The sequence below is a fragment of the Neolamprologus brichardi genome, chromosome 8, assembly GCF_056152115.1.
Source record: "Neolamprologus brichardi isolate AB-2024 chromosome 8, ASM5615211v1, whole genome shotgun sequence".
Classification (NCBI taxonomy): Eukaryota; Metazoa; Chordata; class Actinopteri; order Cichliformes; family Cichlidae; genus Neolamprologus; species Neolamprologus brichardi.
Window position 1 is genome coordinate 27,282,172 of NC_142111.1, and position 18,276 is coordinate 27,300,447.

Below are 18,276 nucleotides of genomic sequence, written 5' to 3' on the forward strand. Positions count from 1 at the left end.
AACAGTTCTCAAACTGTTGCTGTAAGGACATAACGACTTCCCGAAAGCTAAGTGAAGAAGCTAGTCCAGTAGCTGCTAGTTCAAGGGGTACAATGAGCATTTTAAATGTCAAAAGACAAAACAATTTATGTTCCATGTTAAATTTTTATGTCTATTTACTTATTTTTATTACATTAAAATTTTTTAAAAAAAAAAATAAACAAACAGATTTTGAAAATGATTTTGGATTTTTTTTTAAATTTAGTTATTTAATAATCATTGTGTGACTCTCCTGCTCCTCCATAGTTTTTAACACGGGGGTGTTTAGTAGAGGCAGCGTTAGGCCTCTAGTGGACGTCAGAAGAACTGCAGGGTTCAGGCCTGGAGCCGAGGTCTGAGTCAGAACCAGGACCAGGTTTTAGGCCCTGGGTTAAAAACCTGACCACATGTTTGTGTGCTGTGAAGAGACATTTGCAGGACACTCCACAAGTATGTGTGTGTGTGTGTGTCTATATTTGCATGCGTGTGTGTGTGTCTCCACAGATAGCAGCGGGTTAAACATTAACGCTGGGCAGCTTGTAAAGCTAACACGAAGACAGTGAACCTTTGGAGTTTGATATGATGTGATCACACACACACACACGCACACACACACACACACACACACACACACACACACACACACACACACACACTCACACACACACTCACACACAGAGGCCCCTGATGACACGTGAACACACACTCGGCGCTCAGAATGACACAGCTCTGATCGGAGGGAGGTGATCTCTGAAATTGCTCAGGTGAGTTTTTGTCTCTCTTTCATGCAAATAAAGTTTTTTAGGTTTGAATTTTATATTTTAAACACACAGAGAGAGAGAGAGTGTGAACAGGTAAAGTGAGGGTCGTTCTTCCTCTCTTCTTCGCTGGTGTCTGGTGAACAGTAGCTGTCACAGAGGCTAAAAGCAGCTAGCTGAGCAAACAGGCCGGCCGGGGTTAATGGGTGTTTTAATGGAGAGAGCGAGAGTGCTAAGTAAATGTCTCCCTACCGCTGTGTGAAAGAAGAGAGAATGTGAGCGAGTGTCTCTCGACCCATAAAAACACCTGAAATTTAATTCCAAATGTGCGAGCGGAGCCGACAGAGCAGCAGCTTTTTGCCGCTGTGCAGCCGAGTTTACATTTATTTTGAAACATCAGAAATAAACAGTCGAGTTTCTGTCTGCATTGGGTTTCAAGGTTAAAAAGAAAAGACTCCTGCTCCGTGAAGTCCCACATTTATACAGAAAAAGCTTAAAGTAACATATTTACTACTCAGTTTAATCCAAACAGAAGCTGAACTGTAACTTATTATTATCATAATCCAGTAATTAATCAGGAGCCAGTGCCACATTTAGCCAGAGTTTAATTTTTTTGTATTGTAATTGACTGTGTATAAAGATGGAAACTGCTGCAGCGCATTAAACCTGCATTGTTCCTAATGCCCAGCAGGGGGCGACTCTGCTAAACTCTGACTGTATAGAAGTCTATGAGAAAATGAGCATCCTGCTCAGCTGATCTGGGTTCAGTCACTACTTTCAGGTCAGACTGAAGAAAACAGGAAGTGTATTTTAGAGTATTTTTTGATTTTGGTCCCGTCAGAGTCCGAGAGGACCAGGAAGGAGGAGGAGGGCGGGGCTACCTGTGTCCGGTAGATCCACCTGTCACTCATCAACTCCTCCAGTTTCAAAACAGGAAAATACTCCGTCTGTAAAGTCAGCCATCGGGAATCAGCAGCGAGTAGTTATTCATTTCACTTTGAAGGTCACCAGGACGAGTGAGGTGCTCATCAGGATCCAATCAGGATGTAGTGCTGGCGTCTAAACTTCTGTTTAAATGTGATCTTTAAGACCAGAGTAGGAATATTTTATGTGATTATTACCTTTGAAATCGATTTTTATTCACAGATTAAATTCAGTTATTGTTCACAAAGTCAGAACATTTGACCTCTGATGTCACACACCACTGAAATGTTTACCGGAAAATGACGCCTACCTTCATAAGCTCAGTGCAGTGATTCACCCAGGTCACTGCTCGGACTTTTAATTTGAAGACAGAGAGGAAACACAGTCTAAGAGCGAGCTGCGGCGTTTAACAGGACAGGAAGTAGTTTGTTTTCATCCAGTGCTGCGGTCAGCTGGAAAAAACATCTTATGTTCCTGGTGTTTATCACAGCTGCAGCTGTGTGACCCACACTGGAGTTAGGGTCAAAGGTCAACTTTTCAGAACAGAGCATAAACACTCTGTAGCTTGTTTGCTGCCTCAAACACACACAGTGGTCTTCAACGGGTCACCTGTGCAGATGTGACTGTGCAGATGTGCAGATGTGCCTGTGCAGATGTGCCTTTGCAGATGTGCAGATGTGCCTGTGCAGATGTGCCTGTGCAGATGTGCCTTTGCAGATGTGCAGATGTGCCTGCGCAGATGTACAGATGCAGATGTGCAGATGCAGATGTGCAGATGTGCCTGCGCAGATGTACAGATGCAGATGTGCAGATGCAGATGTGCAGATGTGCCTGCGCAGATGTACAGATGCAGATGTGCAGATGCAGATGTGCAGATGTGGCTGTAGTGGTTGAAAGGTGGGGAAAGGTTAACCAGTGCAGCAGCAGAGATTACTCTGAGAGCGAGCTGCAGCTCACACAGGCTGATAAGGCAGATTTGCTAAAAGGCATGCTGGGATTTGTAGGAGAAGATGGAGGTCATGACTGTGGGGCTGTAAGTCTTTCATTTATTCTTTCATCATTTTGAACATTACATTTTTTAAATTTTTTTACCTTTAACTGATACTTTATTGGTATTTATATTAATATGTCATATTTTTACACAGTTGTTATAAATGTATACACATATTTAATTATAGGTTACATTATATTTTAAGACACTTTAGTTATATCATTTTTTATTGAATCCATGTATTTTGACATTATTTTGATCTTCTACCCTGAAATTTGAACTTTTATTTTATTATGAACACTTCCACATGAATGTTGAACAATTTCAATATAAAATGTTTTGATATCATATCACAGAACGCATGCTCATGTTATTTTTGGTCTCATTCTGTCAGGATGTATTTATAAAGATGCAACACACCAGCTTACCTAATCATGACTGTGATGCATCGTGTAAATCATTCTGACTGACTGAAGTTTTAAGTAATGAAGGTTTTATGGAGCCTGTCGTTAAGTTCTGGGCGCTGATGGGCTTCCATACTCACAGCTGTGGCCTCTGCTCTCTTTGTCTCACTGGATAAAAATTAAAACATGTTTTTTGATTGAAAAACTGAAAATGTCAACAGATTCATGACCAGCTGAAGAAACGCAGATCTCTTTAGGCATCAGCTCTGTGTGCCAGCCAAACGCCCCTCTGTCAGCCGTGCTGATTGGTGGATCTCAGCAGCAGGTGACTGAGTCCAGCTGATGTTTTTCCACGCGCTGACTCTCAGCTCACCCTAAACTTCCTTGTGTGTTCACAGAGACACAATCAGACGAACACATTGATTTTCAGGAGTTTGGGACCCAGAGCTGGGGAGCGCTCTGAGGTCACAGCCCCTGTCAAAGATCAGAGCACACACAGGCAACGCCCAAACTGGAGGGCAGTTTGATAAAGGACAGAGCTATCGCCGAGCCCCTCCTGCAGAGGAGCGGGCGTCTCTGCACTCGTGTCTGTCTCTCCTCTTTTTAATGAAACTCTTTTGTGCTCAGCTTTTTATCACCATTATTCTGATGCAGCATGAGACTTTGAGCTGTCGTAGAAACAAGAGAACATTTAGAAATGTGTCTTACACTGTGGCCTCTGTCAGTGCGCCCCGGGGCAGCTGTGGCTACAGTGTAGCTGCCATCACCAGTGTGTGAATGTGTGGATGACTGGATGTGTAAAGCGCTTTGGGGTCCTTAGGGACTGAGTAAAGCGCTATACAAATACAGGCCATTACCATTTGTCAAAAACCTGTTAAAAACGTACATTTATATTAACGGGCAAACAGGACTTTGACCACGAAAACTAAAACTGCGATTCTGAATAAAAATAATAACAACAATGATCATATGTTGCTATTGAAGATATCACAGTGATTAAAGCGCACACTCGAGGTAATAATAATTCATGAACCTGACACTGGTGTCATAAATGTATTGAGCGCTGTAGCTGCAGCAGCTGAGGATCAGGACTTTAACAGCGACCTGACCTCTGACCCCTGCTGTGGACCGATCACCCCCCACGTTCTCTTTTTGGTGGCTTCTTGCTGTCATGTGATGGCGATTGTCTCAATGTGAACTTTCATTGGGGACAGTTTAACCCTGGTCCTCCATCTTTCTGTGCTCATGTGTTTACATCTCCACCTGTCAGCTAGCCTAGCTTCACTAACCCTCCAACCTCGCTGCTGTTTAGTTTTCAGTCTGTTTCTGTCCCAGGTTCTTCAGTCAGAACGTGGAGTATCACCTTTACATGGAAACTAGCAAGCTAACTTCCTGCTAACTGCTAACTGAGCTAAATTGTTTTTGTTTGGACGTTAAACCTTATTGCACCACCTGCGAGAACATCCTCGCCGAACTTTTGACTCTCAGTGATGCCTCTGGGTTTATTTGATCGTGAACTTAAAGAGGATCAGAATCTGGAGGTGGTTAAGGAAGTCCGCCGTCAGAATGAACGGATGGCGGCGCATTGTAACGCGCTGGTTCAAACATCGTTTTGAACCGAAACTCTAAACGTTCTCATTGTTCCCATATTTCCACAGCAGCGACAGATGTTCTTGTGCTTAAATATCTAAATGACATGTAGTCATTACTGCTGAGTGGCTGAACGTTCTAGGTCTCTTCATAGTAAAGGCATTCTTCCTCCCTGCTGTCGCCAAGTACTGCTAACAGATGATGGTTTGTTCGCTGTGTAATGCTTTATAAATACAGATATTTATAATTCAACCATTTAAATAACTGACCCTTAAAAGTCCACAAGGTCGTTCTCTGTCTCTACATCATCGGCTGACTGTGTGCTGTCCTGTGGTTCCTGTAAATAAACTGCAAAGACACAGATACACAGGACGACTGTTTGTTTTTGCCTTCATCTCATTCCCAAACTGGGAGGACTGGGACCATGTTCTGGCCCAGGCTGTGGTTAGAGGGTTCAGGTTTGAGGTTTGTTAGAGAGGAGTGTGTGATTCATTCATAAAACACAGGATTTATAAATGTGCTGGCTTCACATTTGAAGCCTCGCATGTTTCCTCTCAGTGTTACGGTGAGACGGGCTTCCAGCCTGCAGCTTTCCACAGTGTCTGTCAATGATTACCGAGCAGACCTTGACCTCCTCGCAGCGCTCTTCAAAACACGACTCGTGTATGCCGTTCAGACCAGCAGGTCCTCCTCGACTGCTGTTCGACCACGTCAGTGACAAAAGCTGCTGAAACCACCCAGCGTTTCGCCCGTCAGTGTCCGCATGTAAATGCATCTAAAGCAGCTTCGTTTAGATGTGCAGAGGTCCAGCTCAGGGACCCAGTGAGTCCGGTCACTTTCAGTGTGGAATAAAACCATCAGCACGACATCAAATGAACATTTAACGTCCCTCAAACATGTTAGGGTCTGAAGCTTGCAGTGATTTGCATTCAAACAGGTGTGACTGTATTGTGACACGTGCAGGCAGACATGTTCACAGCTGTTTGCATTCATAATAACACCTTTGCTGTTATTGTCTTCCAGTGAGCACCGCTAATTTCCCTGATTTACATATCGCTGTCAATCACACCCAATGGATTCCAATCAGAAAGCAAGCGGGGACGGACTGGCGGGGACGCAGAAGGAGGCGGCGCTTCGTTCACTCATGCAGCGAACCGGATACCAGCTGCGCCAGGTACGTGGACCCTCAGACCCAGGAGACAGCAGCACGTGTCTGTTACTGCTCCTGAATGCTTTTCATGTTTTTCTGCTGGCGCTTCAGGAGAACGGTCAGCGGCGGTACGGCGGCCCACCTCCAGGCTGGGACGGCCCCCCACCAGAGAGGGGCAGCGAGATCTTTGTGGGGAAACTGCCGAGAGATCTGTTTGAAGATGAGCTGGTTCCTCTGTGTGAGAAGGTCAGAGAACCACGGTTAGGGAGGCGGTCACTGTGATCTATCTGGGGGTGTTGTTTCATCTGTTTGTGCGTCCCTCTCCATCTCTTCAGTTTGGAAAGATCTACGAGGTGAGGATGATGATGGACTTCAACGGGAACAACAGAGGTTACGCCTTTGTCACCTTCAGCAATAAACAGGAGGCCAGGGCTGCCATGAAGCAGCTCAACAACTATGAGATTAGGTGATTCCTCTTTTATCTTCATTTGTACTGAATAATGAAAGGATACCTGAGCTCTCAGAAACACATCGGCAGGCTTCAGGTCTACTTTCTTTCAGTCACTGTCAAAGAAATGTTATTTTTCTAGTAACAGTTCACAACTGCAAACATAATGGAGCAGCAAACTAGGAAGCACTGAGTACCCAAACAAGCTGACCAGCAGGCATCTTTAATGTGAGCACCTTCTCCTGAATGTGGAGCACCAGCCCGTTCTCACTCCCGAGGCGTAACATGCCGACGTTTTGTCACGTCCCGGGGTGTTCCTGAGGAACGCGAAAGGAGACCTTCGGCGTTCTTATGGTACGCGGCGGGTTATGGCCGAAATCCAGTGCAATGACGCTCCCGCGGTAATAGACGTTCCAGCCCTGTATTCCAGCCCTAAACCTAACCTTATCCCTAGCCCTAACCATAACCTTTTTCCTGAGGTTAACCAGGACTTTAATGATGTTAAATAGCGTGTTTCTAAGCGATTTGAAGAAAAAGAGCGAACATGTGTAGATTGAGTCCATACGGTTCTCATATTTCTTCATTTTTCCGAGGTCGTCATTTAGGAACGTGGTGGGTAGCCGAAAACGTAATATGTTGACGATTTGTCACCTAGCGTAAAATGTGACGCTTTGGGAGTGAGAACGTGTTGGGAGCACAGGTGGTTCAAGAGTCTCACCTGACTTCAGCTCATATAGGGCGACCGTGGCTCAGGGGGGTTGGGAAGCGTATCTGTAACCGGAAGGTCACCGGTTCAATCCCCGGGCTCTCTGTCCTGGTCGTTGTGTCCTTGGGCAAGACACTTCACCCTACCGCCTACTGGTGTTGGCCAGAGGGGCCGATGGCGCAATATGGCAGCCTCGCTTCTGTCAGTCTGCCCCAGGGCAGCTGTGGCTACAACCGTAGCTTGCCTCCACCAGTGTGTGAATGTGAGAGTGAATGAATAGTGGCATTGTAAAGCGCTTTGGGTGCCTTGAAAAGCGCTATATAAATCCAATCCATTATTATTATTATTATTATATAAGTCTTTAGTTACAACAACCAGAGTCAAACCAGTCAGGCGACTAGTCAAACCTGGGAGTCCAGCCTGGTTCTGATTCCTCATTGGTGACTGCCTTGTTGAGAGAATCATTAATTAACGTCGGTACAGACTAGCAGTACCCACCTACCATCACCCTACTAGCCGGCCATCCCCCTACAGCAAGGGTGGGGAACCCCAAGGGTTGGTGTCCTGCCGGTTTTAGATCGCACCCTGGGTCAACAGACCTGAATCACATGATTAGTTCATTACCAGGCCTCTGGAGAACTTCAAGACATGTTGAGGAGGTCATTTAACCATTTAAATCTGCTGTGTTGGATCAAGGACACGTCTAAAACCTGCAGGACCCCGGCCCCTGAGGCCGGAGTTCCCCACCCCTGACCTGCAGCCTATAAACTGACCAACTAACCTTCTATGACCCACTAACCAAACACCCAACCCCACGACCTTTAACCCTGCCAGTGACGTAACGCAAATTATTCTACCAATCCACCAGAAACACCCAAACTACGTAATGGTCCAGAGGAGAGGAAACCAGAGCAGATACAAGTCCAAAATTCAAACGTTCATGACAAGTCAGCCGATACAGTGAACAGTTTAGGCAGGAAGCAGTAGAGCTTCTTTATCTCAAAACAGACCTGGGAGTATTACACCGGGGATGGTGCAGGTACTCGAGTGCTTTTAAAACAAAAAAAAACTCCTTAACAAATAAACCCAAAGTCTTGGGTTGTGGTCACAGTCCAGTACAAACATAGAAACACCCAAGTGCCAATCAGCAAAGACCGAACCAACCAACCTTAGCCAGCTGGGTTCCCGTTTGAGCTTGAACCAAATCTTTCTCTGGCCCACAGGAACGGACGCCTCCTCGGCGTTTGTGCCAGCGTCGATAACTGCCGCCTCTTTGTTGGCGGGATTCCCAAAACCAAGAAGCGAGAGGAGATCCTGTCAGAGATGAAGAAGGTCACCGACGGCGTCGTCGATGTCATCGTGTACCCCAGCGCTGCCGACAAATCCAAGAACAGAGGCTTTGCTTTTGTCGAGTATGAGAGCCACCGAGCAGCTGCCATGGCCCGCCGCAAACTGCTGCCAGGTACCAAACCAAACTTAAACTCGAGTTTTCTTTGCTATGTACAGTTAAAATTCCCTCTCTGACTTCAGGAATGATTCACTGAAGAACAAAAATAAGATGTTTTCAAAGGATCTGTTAAAACGGGTTCAGTTATCCCCTAAAACTCGAAGGCTCTGTTGATCAGCTGGTGCCAACTTCCTGTGGTGCTGGAGACACTGAGCAGCTGCAGCTGCAGTGGTTTAGCTAACAAATCCTTGACACCGGCAGTGGGCAGTTAATTTTCCTTAGGCGGCCACATGAGGGCCTCATCAATAAATGTATAATTGTTCAGCTGTAGCTCTCCACCCGGCTTCACACTGTCTAATACCTCGTAAAGTAAACCTAACATAATAAAAAATGCCAAAGTCTCTTTTTGGCTGGCTGTAAGGCTGAATTATCACTGGCCAATCACAGCCTGTGTAACAATGTCCAATAGAAGAAGAGCTTGGATGGGCTTAATGATAAGGTAACTGCTGTATGAGTAATGTGATGCCAGTTTCAGATAGACCCATAAATATACCCAAAGCTGTTGTTACACTATCTGATTCTCCTGGAGTCTAAAGCTGAAAGTGTCAGAGATAAGATACAGAAACAGCTTTACTGCTTCTCCACAGGAAGATCAGGCTCATTGTGCAGCATTAAGTCTGATCATGCGGGTGGAAAGCCACGACACCGTGCCTCTGAAATCTGGAGTCCAATAGCGTCCAATCATCACTGAGTCCTGCTGAAGTTAAAGAGCGTCTGCCTCGTTAGCATCTTACTTGGTTTCTGACCCTCAACCCAACACCACAAACGTCACCAGCACGTCCAGAGGACAATTACACGCTCTAGTAATTTTAGAAAAATAAAGCCAGCATGTTCCTCTGACGTCCAGCAGAGGCAGCAGTGAGTCAGTCCCATAGACTCTCATGTTAAACCTTTACAGCAGAAATAAATGTGTTTACAACCTGTTTGGTCTTTATAGATGATTTCCCATTCATAACGTCTGTTTACATAACTCATCTATTTAAATCGCATTAAGGCTTAAACTTTACCTTTTAGGGGCGTGGCCTCTTTGAGTGACAGATGGATGGTTACACAGGTGGCTATAGCTGCTAGCTGTCTGCCAGCTTCACCTGAACTGCTCCTCTGGACTGTGTTTGTGCTGTTGGAGCCTTCTGGAGCATTTTCATTGACATCATGTAACCAATAACATGGCTGCTGTGAGGTCACTGCACTGTCCAAGATGTCTGAGCTCAGTTTGAGAGGATTTATTTGGATGTTACTGATCAGCAGTAATTAACAGGTATAGCAGTAATTAGCTCCTCCTTCTCAGCTGAGGGGGAGTGTCTTCAGACTAGCAGTTTACAAGTCGAGGATCACAAAGAGAACGATCCCTCCCAGACCTGATCATGAGTCTCCGTCTTCTCTCTTAGGTCGTATCCAGCTGTGGGGTCACGCCATCGCTGTGGACTGGGCGGAGCCTGAGGTGGAGGTTGACGAGGATACCATGGCAACAGTGAAGATTCTGTATGTGAGGAACCTGATGCTGCAGACGACAGAGGAGACCATCGAGAAGGAGTTCAACAGCCTGAAGCCAGGTTCGATCAAAGCTCTGATTGTCCCTGAATGCGTCTTGTTGTTGCTCGTTTTTGTAACTGAACTGCAGACTTTGAAAGACAAACGTTTAAAAGTAATATTTGAAGTATTTTATATTTGAGGACAAGTGTCTGCAGAAAGAAATTTGGTTTTAGAAAAGTACTTGTTGTATTTGTGCTGCAGGCGCAGTGGAGCGAGTGAAGAAGATCAGAGACTACGCCTTCGTCCATTTCACTCAGAGAGAGGACGCCGTCAACGCCATGAAAACACTCAACGGGAAGGTCAGCAAGGCCCAACATGTAGTTCTTCCTCTGTTTTCACTAATCAAAATCAGGTTTGATTACGCTTGTTATGCTGTAATCAGTGGACACCTGTGTGTTAACCGTGAGGAGAAGGTTTCTGAAAGACTGACCAGGATCTCCTGCAGGTGGTGGACGGCTCTCCCATCGAGGTGACGCTGGCCAAGCCGGTGGACAAAGACAGCTACGTTCGCTACACCAGAGGGACGGGAGGCCGAGGAGGCTCTCTGCTACAGACCGACTACACCTCCTACACGCTGGGACAGGTGAGTTATTGACGAATGTCATGTGGCACAATGTTTGACCAACAGGAAGCCAACAGGCACTCTGAGTTATTCCTCCTTTCAGGGCAGCTCAAAATAATCCTTCTGTAGCTGATACTGAGCCTCGGTGCAGCCCCTCACTTCATTTGCTGTCTGAAACAAGCTATTTTAGCTCCTCCCCCTTTAAGACAATTTCCTTCTGACTGGCTGTCACTCACAAACAGAATGGTTGAACAGCAGGTGGGTGTGGCTTCCGTGTTCCTGAGATGACCGGATATCTAAGAGTGCTTAGATCAGGGTTCCTGAACACAGACTGAGCTCATTATTAGCAGCTTGATGTTTATTGTGAACGACAGCAGATGTGACAGGAAACACAGAACACTGAAACTGTGAGTGTAGACCTCGTTCTGGTGCTCCAGGGAACTCGTATCTGCTTCCTTTCTCTCTCCTCCTTTAGATGTACGACCCCTCGGCGGCGTACCTCGGTGCGCCGGTGTTTTACGCCCCCCAGGCCTACACAGCCATACCAGCTCAGTTCCGCTTCCCAGCGGCCAAAGCTCACGTTGGAGGTCGAGGGCTGATCCGGACGCCGTCGGTCCGAGGTGAGGATGCCCTTAGAGCATGTGTGATCTCTGAATGCCTGCAAAGACAGCTCACACTCACCTACAGAATAAAAGCACTCCGAGACTGAAGGGGCAGGTAGGCCCTCTGTCAGAACACCTGAACAGCTGCCTTGGGGACAGACTAATGCCTGGTTAACCACAGAGAACACACATGTCAGTGAAACACAGAGCTGACTCATAGAAACAAACAAGTCCACATTATTTCTAATGGCGAGCAGGGGGCGACTCTAAAAGGGAAATGAGTCTACTGAGTCCCACTACCATACCCCGCGCTCACCGTGTCACATGACCCCACCTACATCTTTTATACACAGTCTACGAGCTGGAGAGGTTCATTTCTGAGGAAAAAGCAGAATCCTCCTTGTCAGAGATTAGATGGATCCACAGATTGACTTTAAAATCTTTGTGTTTCTCTGAGCAAAAGCCTCCAGGGCTCAGCTTTGAACCTGCTCTGCCTCTGATAGGCTGCTGCGTTTCAGTGCTTCTGTGTGAGTCTGAGCTCGCTCTGCATCCATCAGCACTTTCAGATTTTAGCTTTATGCTGCAGAGCTTTAAACATAAAAGAAAGCTGCAAATCAAACAGACTTCTGATGGTGAACTGAGAGTTTGTGAAGCCCCGCCCCTGAACGCTGACTGTCCAATCACAGATCAGTCAGAGTGAGACGTCTCAGTGGGCCTGCACAACTGTGACTTTAAAGAGTCTCAGAGGTAACCCTGCCGCTGTGCGGAGGCTGGAGGCGGGGCCTCAGAAACCATCATTTCACCTGTGTCATGAAGCGGTTCAGCTGAATCACAAACACGTGATGATGTGTGAACGTTTTTCTGAAGCAGGAATCAAAAACAGATCCACGAATCACGAGAAGTTTCTGTCAATTCAGGCTTGAATGGATTTAAATACCTGAAACTCAATCAGGCAGGAAACGGTAATCGTCAACGAGCATCAGAAGAAGAAGGGCAGGTGTACTGTTACCGTGGTTACCGCTGTACCTGTTCACTCTGATCAGATAATTGTCTGGCTGTGTGATTCTTCTTACGGCTGATTTCCGGTGATTTGATTGATTTCACTGCCTTTTCGATTTCCTGTAGAAATTTACATGACTGTACCTGTAGGGGCTGCGGGGGTGCGGGGACTGGGTGGGCGGGGCTACCTGGCCTACGCTGCTGGGGGTGGAGCCATGGGGAGAGGCGGTGGTGGCGGTGGTGCCTCCTACGGGCTGAAGGCAGACAAGCAGCAAGAGGAGAAGTTGTATGATCTTCTGCCGGGAATGGAGCTGACCCCGATGACCCCGAACCTGAAGGCCACCGCTGTCAAGCCTGCACCACAGGTAACAGGACACACCTGACCGAGTGGCACAAAAATCCAGAGCACACAACGCATAAAATTCATTCGGTTTCATTTATATATTTATCATAGTGTAAGTATAGACTCTGTAAGACTCTACAGTTATACAGAAAAACAATCAGACCTGGCGACAGTGACAAGGAAAAACTCCTTTTTAATAGGATGAAACCTCTCAGAGGGGCGGGGCCATCTGAGAGACTGATTTGGGGGTGGGAGACAGAGCACAGACTGGGGTCTCAACTGGTCCGGCCTGGTGTGTCAAATAAGCTCACCTGGGCCAGCGTTACCCAGGCCTAAGCAGCTGGGCTGAGTAAAAACGAGGCTGGCCTCCTGCTGGGTCACCTCAGTGCTTCAGCTCCTTGTCCATTAGTTCCCAATTGGATCAACTTGACTCCGATCGACTGGTTTTCCATTACTGTCGAGTACTACCTAATGTACATTGTTGTCATCATAGCAACGGGGCCGAACGTCCTGTGGCATAATTGGTATGTGACACAAACGCCACAACAAGGTGGACGTCGAGGCGATGATGTACCTGCTGCTCGGTCTGAGGCTTTTTCTCACACTCGGGGACCACGGCCTTGTTTATGGAGACATTTCCCTCATTGCTGGGTTTCAAAGATGGCGTTTTCGATTTTTGTGAACAAGATGCTCTCATGACTCATCAAGTGATGCCACTGACCAGCCAATCGGTGGCATGCAGTCTGACGAGCTCACATTTTAGTGACTGCTTGGAACCCCAGCTGAGCAGCTACTACTTTAGTACTATGACTAATGGAAAAAACCTGAAAACTGTGGTGAGTCGATCCGAGTTAATGGAAAAGTGTCCATGCAGTTGGGCTGACCTCAGCCCACAGCTCAGGGTCTGGAGGCAGCGTCCTGGTCTGTCTGTGGACATCTGGCTTCATCAGGTGCACTGGGTGATCCACGGCTGGAGGAGAAGCCTGAGGCCACAGAGTGCCCACTGGAGAATTTCACTCCCCCAAAATAACCCAGAGCTTTCAGGTAACTGCATGAAGGGGAAAACTCAGTCAGTCATGTGACCTACAGCAGTGAACATGGGCCGCATGATGCCTTCATGGCAGTGCAGTAAATATCACACCTGATAAGAACCTCTGACTGTGAACAGCTGAAACAGCCACCAGGGACGAGGCTCCACCTGGTGGTGATATTCCACATTTACGTTTTCTTTTGTATTCAGTTTTTATTCAGATGAATTGTCAGTGAGGGAGACTAGGATACATCAGATCAAATTAGATTTGATGTGTTCATCTGCAGGGAAAACTAAACCCAGATCAGTCTGACGATACTGAAGGTGTCAGGATTTATTAAATGCTGCTCAAGAAAGGAAGAACAAACCTTTCAAATTTAAACACTAAAATGTACAAAATATATTTTTATATTTGGTCAAACAGTCTCTCCTCGTACGTTTATACTGTTAGCTCTCACGCACCATTACTGTGGGTAAATACTGCAGTCTGTCTGTCCTCCTGTCTGTCCTTCTGCCTGCCTGTCCTCCTGCCTGCCTGTCCTCCTGTCTGTCCTTCTGCCTGTCTGTCCTCCTGCCTGTCTTCCTGCCTGTCCTCCTGTCTGTCCTTCTGCCTGTCTGTCCTCCTGCCTGTCCTCCTGCCTGCCTGTCCTCCTGCCTGCTTGTCTTTCTCTCTGTCCTCCTGTCCTCCTGTCTGTCCTCCTGTCTCTCTGTCCTCCTGTCTGTCCTCCTGCCTGCTTGTCCTTCTCTCTGTCCTCCTGCCTGTCTGTCCTCCTGTCTGTCCTCCTGTCTCTCTGTCCTCCTGTCTTTCCTCCTGCCTACCTGTCCTCCTGTCTGTCCTCCTGCCTGCCTGTCCTCCTGTCTCTCTGTCCTCCTGCCTGCTTGTCCTTCTCTCTGTCCTCCGGTCTGTCCTCCTGTCTCTCTGTCCTCCTGTTTGTCCTCCTGCCTGCCTGTCCTCCTGTCTCTCTGTCCTCCTGTCCTCCTGTCTGTCCTCCTGTCTCTCTGTCCTTCTCTCTGTCCTCCTGCCTGTCTGTCCTCCTGCCTGTCCTCCTGCCTGTCCTCCTGCCTGTCCTCCTGCCTGCCTGTCCTCCTGTCTCTCTGTCCTCCTGTCCTCCTGTCTGTCCTCCTGTCTCTCTGTCCTTCTCTCTGTCCTCCTGCCTGTCTGTCCTCCTGCCTGTCTGTCCTCCTGCCTGTCCTCCTGCCTGTCCTCCTGCCTGCCTGTCCTCCTGTCTCTCTGTCCTCCTGTCCTCCTGTCTGTCCTCCTGTCTCTCTGTCCTTCTCTCTGTCCTCCTGCCTGTCTGTCCTTCTGCCTGTCTGTGCTCCTGCCTGTCCTCCTGCCTGTCCTCCTGCCTGTCCTCCTGCCTGCCTGTCCTCCTGCCTGCTTGTCTTTCTCTCTGTCCTCCTGTCCTCCTGTCTGTCCTCCTGTCTCTCTGTCCTCCTGTCTGTCCTCCTGCCTGCCTGTCCTCCTGTCTCTCTGTCCTCCTGTCCTCCTGTCTGTCCTCCTGTCTCTCTGTCCTCCTGTCTGTCCTCCTGCCTACCTGTCCTCCTGTCTGTCCTCCTGCCTGCCTGTCCTCCTGTCTGTCCTCCTGCCTGCCTGTCCTCCTGTCTCTCTGTCCTCCTGCCTGCTTGTCCTTCTCTCTGTCCTCCTGCCTGCCTGTCCTCCTGCCTGTCCTCCTGTCTCTCTGTCCTCCTGTCTGTCCTTCTACCTGCTTGTCCTCCTGTCTCTCTGTCCTCCTGCTGCCTGTCCTCCTGCCTGTCTTTCCTCCTGCCTGTCAACCTGTCTCTCTGTCCTCCTGTCTGTCCTTCTACCTGCTTGTCCTCCTGTCTCTCTGTCCTCCTGCCTGTCTTTCTTCCTGCCTACCTGTCCTCCTGCCTGCCTGTCCACCTGTCTGTCCTCCTGTCTGTCCTCCTGCCTTCCTGTCCTCCTGTCTGTCCTCCTGTCTGTCCTCCTGCCTGCCTGTCCTCCTTCCTTTCCTCCTGTCTCTCTGTCCTCCTGCCTGTCTGTCCTCCTGCGTACCTGTCCTCCTGTCTGTCCTCCTGTCTGTCCTCCTGTCTGTCCTCCTGCCTGCCTGTCCTCCTTCCTTTCCTCCTGTCTCTCTGTCCTCCTGTCTGGCTGTCCTCCTGCGTACCTGTCCTCCTGCCTGTCTGTCCTCCTGCCTTTCTGTCTGTCCTCCTGCCTGTCCTCCTGCCTGCCTGTCCTCCTTTCTGTCCTCCTGTCTCTCCGTCAGGTCCTGGAGGAGCTCTGTCAGAAGAATAACTGGGGTCAGCCGGTCTATCAGCTGCACTCGGCCATCGGTCCTGACCAGAGACAGCTCTTCCTCTACAAGATCACCATCCCAGCTCTGGCTACTCAGTACCCCAACGTGTAAGCACGTCTCACCTGTCTGATCACCTGCCTGCTGTTCAGCTGGACGCAGCGCTGACTGTCCACCTGTTCACGTATCTCTCGGCAGCCATCCCTTCACCCCTGCTAAGCTGTGCGCGGGCGTAGAAGAGGCTAAAATTCACGCGGCCGAACACACCCTGCAGACGCTCGGCGTGCAGACGGAGGGCGCCACCGATGCCAGCTGTGCGACTGCGGCTGCCGTGGCAGCAGTAGCCTTCCCAGGTATGTGAAGGTCCGTACCCAAAGCCGACTAACGCTTCACTCAACTAACCGCTGACAGACGCTCACCTGCAGGCCCAAACACCACAGACTGTATATAAAAGATGGACGTGGCTTCAAAGCCTGCCAGATGGCGCGAGTGCTGATGACCAGCAGGGGGCGCCTGCTGTGTGATTGTAAGTGAACTCTCTCCTGATGACTTGCAATTTTTCTAAATAAAACGTTCCGCCTCCTGCAGAGGACGAGAGACTTCACTAACCAGGAGGTGACATCACAGCGGCTACCTCCATCTTTTATATACAGCCTATAAAAATGCTGAAGCTAAAAGGCTTCGATGGGATCAGAACAGCGAACGTTTTGTGCTGCGGTCCTGAAACAGGCGGTGCTGAGTTTGCATTGTGTGTCCCTGCAGGATACGCGCTGGCGGGCCCGGCGTCGACGGCGGTCGCCTCCCAGCTGAAGCAGGCCGTATCTCTGGGTCAGGACCTGACTGCCTACACCACCTACGATGGCTACCCCGCCTTCGCTGTGGCGGCTCGCCACACTGACGGATACGGTGTTTTCTAGAGCAGCGGTTTCAGAAGAAGAACGCCCACAGGATGCTTTGATGCTCTTTTCAAACTTCCTGAAAGTACAACATGAAATCTGATTGGCTCGTTATAGATACCAGTGCTCAGTCAAACCCAAACAAAAGGAATCGAATGCGCCTTCACGCTGAGGTCCAAACTCTCCAGAACTCGGCGGTTTGAGTCTCGCAGGAAGCCAGAAAACGTCTCAGACTCGTCAGCATCTTCTTCTTTCTCCACGCGTCGCTCTCTGCTCTCCAGCTTCCTGTAATCCGAACCACGGCTTCGTCATTGATTAGGCAGCCCGTGATTGGCTGTGATTGGTCGGTTTGAATTCACGTTTGGATCGTTTTTTTTCCTCGTAGCGTGTTTACAGCATCGAAGTGTAGCTCAGTCATTTTATCGCCTTCGTGTCGCTCGGTTTTTTACTGAAAGCTTTTGTGTTTTAAGAATCTGAGACCAGTATTTAAGTTCCTGTTTCAGTTTGTTTCAGCCGACATTTTTAAAAAGCTGTGACATGATTCACTTATAATACTGCTGTACTGCTGAAACGTGCTCTCAGTTCATAATCCTCATGATCTCCAACAGAAGCTGGATCAGAAACTGCTGTTAGAGTGGATCCGTGGGTTCCTCTTACTTTGTGGATGTGGAGCTGCTGACTTCGTTCTGGTGTCTCTGAGGCTTTATGAACACCTGCTGATGCCGTGATGCTCGTCTCGTCGCTTTCATTGTTTTTCATCTGTTTTAACCTTTCCTTCATTCCACTGCCACTAACTAAACCAGGGTTTATTGTCTCTGGTTTAGTTAAACACTCGGTTAACTAAAGTTACTAAAGCTGGTTCATGCCTCTAATAAAAGTTTAATGACTTTCCATGCTTGCTTTGAGGGAGGCGATTGACCTTTGACCTGTCAGGCGATGTCGTTGATTCGTGTTGACTTTTATTCTTAAATGTTTAATCGACGACACTGAGCTGTGAACACGCTGAAGCAGAGACAGTATTACAGTGTGTGAAGCACTTAGAGCTTATTTTTATACCAGGAGAAAGAATGAACGTCCTCGCTGTGTTTGTACAAACGGATTTTAGTCCTTTTTCTGTGATAATTGACTCAGAAACTGAAACATGGGAAACTGAATCAGTGCTTATCTGTCGAGCTAATTCTTCAGGTTTCTCACATCGTGAAAAGAAACCGCTGCAATAAACTGTTGATTTTTAATAATCATCTCAAAATGAATAAAATAAGATCTGAATAAACAGCAGCCTCCTCATGTCATCTTTGAAAGCTCAGTGAAAACTGAAGAAATGAGAGCAGAGGACAGTGATGGAAGCTGGTTCCACAGAAGAGGGCCTGAAAACTGAAGCTCTGCCTCCCATTCTACTTTTAAATACTCGAGGAACAACAAGTAGGCCTGCAGAGCGAGAGCGACGTGCTCTGATAGGGTGATATGGTACTACAAGGTCATTCTCTGCATTATTGTAGGGTCCACCTTACAACATAAAGCACAGTGAAGCGACTGTTGTTGTGATTTGATGCTGTTTAATTA

General features: G+C 48.0%; 1 protein-coding gene across 3 annotated transcripts; it reads left to right on the plus strand.

The window, feature by feature from the left end:
- The first annotated feature begins 645 nt into the window (after positions 1-645).
- Positions 646-18,015, plus strand: a1cf (apobec1 complementation factor). 3 transcript variants are annotated; one of them, XM_006793292.3, is made up of 13 exons: positions 646-782; positions 5,709-5,859; positions 5,947-6,081; positions 6,171-6,301; positions 8,213-8,451; positions 9,885-10,049; positions 10,231-10,328; positions 10,475-10,612; positions 11,067-11,211; positions 12,319-12,557; positions 15,791-15,927; positions 16,016-16,170; positions 16,580-18,015. In XM_006793292.3, the coding sequence occupies exons 2-13, from the start codon at positions 5,758-5,760 to the stop codon at positions 16,732-16,734; spliced, it is 1,839 nt and encodes a 612-aa protein (XP_006793355.1). In that variant the 5' UTR covers positions 646-782; positions 5,709-5,757; the 3' UTR covers positions 16,735-18,015. The 3 variants fall into 3 exon arrangements, with proteins under 3 accessions (XP_006793355.1, XP_035764726.1, XP_035764727.1); XM_035908833.2 differs by having other exon boundaries at positions 12,343-12,557; XM_035908834.2 differs by having other exon boundaries at positions 16,016-16,180; positions 16,580-16,686.
- Positions 18,016-18,276: the final 261 nt, after the last annotated feature.